At 41.2% G+C, this 2,802-nt stretch overlaps 1 protein-coding gene across 1 annotated transcript in view; it reads left to right on the forward strand.

Moving 5' to 3' along the window:
* Window positions 1-2,802, forward strand: part of LOC107595657 (ubiquitin carboxyl-terminal hydrolase 22) — a 40,098-nt gene that overhangs the window by 16,750 nt on the left and 20,546 nt on the right. The window contains exon 3 of the mRNA XM_016286137.1: window positions 2,693-2,801. Within this exon, the coding sequence (XP_016141623.1) occupies window positions 2,693-2,801 (109 nt within the window). The remainder of the gene's footprint in view (window positions 1-2,692; window position 2,802) is intronic.

The following is a 2,802-nucleotide window of genomic DNA, read 5'->3' on the forward strand; positions in this document are numbered from 1 at the left end:
CGTCCGTCTCTCGCCGCGCTCTTCTTCGTCCGTCTCTCGCCGCGCGCTTCTCCGTCCGTCTCTCGCCGCGCTCTTCTTCGTCTGTCTCTCGCCGCGCTCTTCTCGTCTGTCTCTCGCCGCGCTCTTCTTCGTCCGTCTCTCGCCGCGCTCTTCTTCGTCTGTCTCTCGCCGCGCTCTTCTCGTCTGTCTCTCGCCACGCTCGTCTGTTCAGTTTTAACTAAATTATTTTTATTACTATAAAATAATCAAAACGACGGTGGGGGTCGGTGCAGCGGTGGGCAAGTGACGTAACTGGTGTTGCAGCTGAACAACGGTATCACCGTCAGCACCGTCTATCGCGGCAAGCCTACAACAGACATGCAAAATATCGACTTGTGAGTTACTTCTGATTCCAACAGAAATGTATATTATTTTCGAAAGGCAGTCTCTTTCTGTAATGCATCATTCACAGATGGCCTGAGTGGCTCGAATCGTCCCTGCTGACTCATAATGTGCTGCTGTTGGACGTTGTCGCCTGTTTAAGCATCTTTTATGTCTCTTGATGAACAAATGAAGTCCCTTGCTGCTGATCCAGTGTGGTTTGTTTGGCTCCAGGTGATGGTTTATGGTTTCTCGTGCCGCAGGCGTCATAATGCATCTGCAGCATCACCGATCGCTCGGGTTTCGCTGTATTCCCAGGTGGCATCGAGGCATCGCTCGTGTGTGTCGAGTTCCCCTCGGGGTTTGATTGAACATTTAATTAGGTTAGCCTGTGTACAAGGGATGTCTTTGAATGAGCGCAGCTCCCGAGGAGGAAAGCTGTGATTATTCTCCAAAGACGAACGGGGAGTAATTAAGTCTGATTGAGCCGGCTTCGTTTTGTGCATCTCTGTTGTTCAGGTTTATTTAGATGGCGTTTAGTTTTTTTGTCTTCTCTGTTTTGTCGGCTCACTCTTGTCAGGCTTGATCTCGGTGTTCTTTCCTCTTTTTCCTGCGCTGGTTCCCATGGTTACCTGAAGGCCTGCTATGCTTTTGGTTTATTCATCTGATGCCTGTGTGTGTGTGCATCATGCAACCCCGCCTCGTTTTCTTGTGCAACTTCTCTCTTTTCTGCTTGTCTGATACAAATAGTGTTAAAAGCCATCATGCATGACCACTGTCATAAAAAATAGATGAAAATGCAACACTTTAAAATAGTGTCAAAGTTGAAATAAGACGGATGTATTGACAGACCTTTTCTTCCATATTATGATGTGCACCCAAATGAAAAGAAACAATGTAGTCCTGGTTCTATCCATCAGTTGTTTTAGCAGAGAAATCCCAATTCTAAAGCCCGAAGTTAACTAATTATACGCTTTAGCAAGCAGAGTTAATAATTACACTTATTTTTGCAAATGCCAGAGTCAAAATTGTGACGACAAAAATGAGGAAAAAAGTATTCTTAATTATTTTTTTTTTATTAAAAATTGTAACACTTTACAAAAATATATATAAAGGTTTATTTACATATTTTACATAATGCACATGTTACTTTTTAATAATAACGATAACTTTAATAGCATTTATTAATCTAGGTTCATGTTAATTTTAAATACATTTTTAACATGGTTAACAAACATTGAACAATGGTATATTTATAAATTAACATTAACCTAGATAAATAAATTCTGTAAAATATTGTTGTTCATAGCCATTTGTTAACAACCAAAAGTGCATTGAGTGGTACAATGTTACCGTTAAAGAATGTTTTACATTTAATGAATCTAATGCATCAGGAATGGTAATGAACAGGATTATAGCTTAATAATAGGAATGTACTATCATAACAATATCAACCCTCTTCATTTTGTGAAGACAGAATGCATTTAATTTCTGTGATGCATTTGAGAGTGCAACAGAAATATTTTAGAGGAAAATAAAAGGTGTTTAATAAAAAAGGGAAAAAATGGTGTTTATCCAGTAGGATTTAATTGGATTGTGGTCATTAGTACATTATATTGTTGGCTAATGTTGTTATACCTGTTGCATTTTAATGCAAGCATTTTTTTGGCTTGCACTAATAAACCATAATCATAACTTTGATTTACCACATGCCTGTGCTGATTGTTAAAGTCCTGCCAGTTGGGCATTGAGACTTCTGTCTCTTTACAACAACTGAAAATAGCCTTGCGAAAATTCAGCCGCTAGTCTCTCTGCACTGAAAGCCACTAAAAGCCTCATAGTCTCCCGAGCACCTGTCGGCGGCTTGTGCCAGGCTGTGCATTGGTGTCGGGTCACAAATAGACATCCGTCCCCGCTGCTGCGCTCCACCTGCGAACATTTAGTGCGTCTGTGTGAAACAGACCATCATTGGGTTGCCATGGGAACTGAAAAACAGGTACTGCCGCTGCAGACTCGGAGAGATGGAGGCATGAGCATTCGAGAACGATAATTCATAAATAATACTCCTCATTCACAATTACGGGTCTGCGTTGATATTGCAATGCTCGCTATGACATTTCACAGAGGACACGATATTGTGGCACAAGCAGCGATGGATGTTTTCTGTGCTGCACTCTAATTATTATTCCCATCACTTATTAAAGGAGGCAGATTTGCTGCAATGCTTCCTTAATGCCTCATCCATATTTACAGGACAGATACGGGAAGATGCGAACGCCAACTTCTCTAAAAGGCCTCTAATCGGTTCCTGTGTTGTTCTTCTCTCATTCAGCTATAGACCTTTTGTACGGTGGAATATATTGCTTTGTGTGCCAAGACTACATATACGACAAAGACATGGAGCAGATTGCCAAAGAAGAGCAAAGAAAAGCGTGGAAATTG

The sequence above is a fragment of the Sinocyclocheilus grahami genome, unplaced genomic scaffold (assembly GCF_001515645.1).
Source record: "Sinocyclocheilus grahami isolate Dianchi unplaced genomic scaffold, SAMN03320097.WGS_v1.1 scaffold206.1, whole genome shotgun sequence".
Taxonomy (NCBI): Eukaryota; Metazoa; Chordata; class Actinopteri; order Cypriniformes; family Cyprinidae; genus Sinocyclocheilus; species Sinocyclocheilus grahami.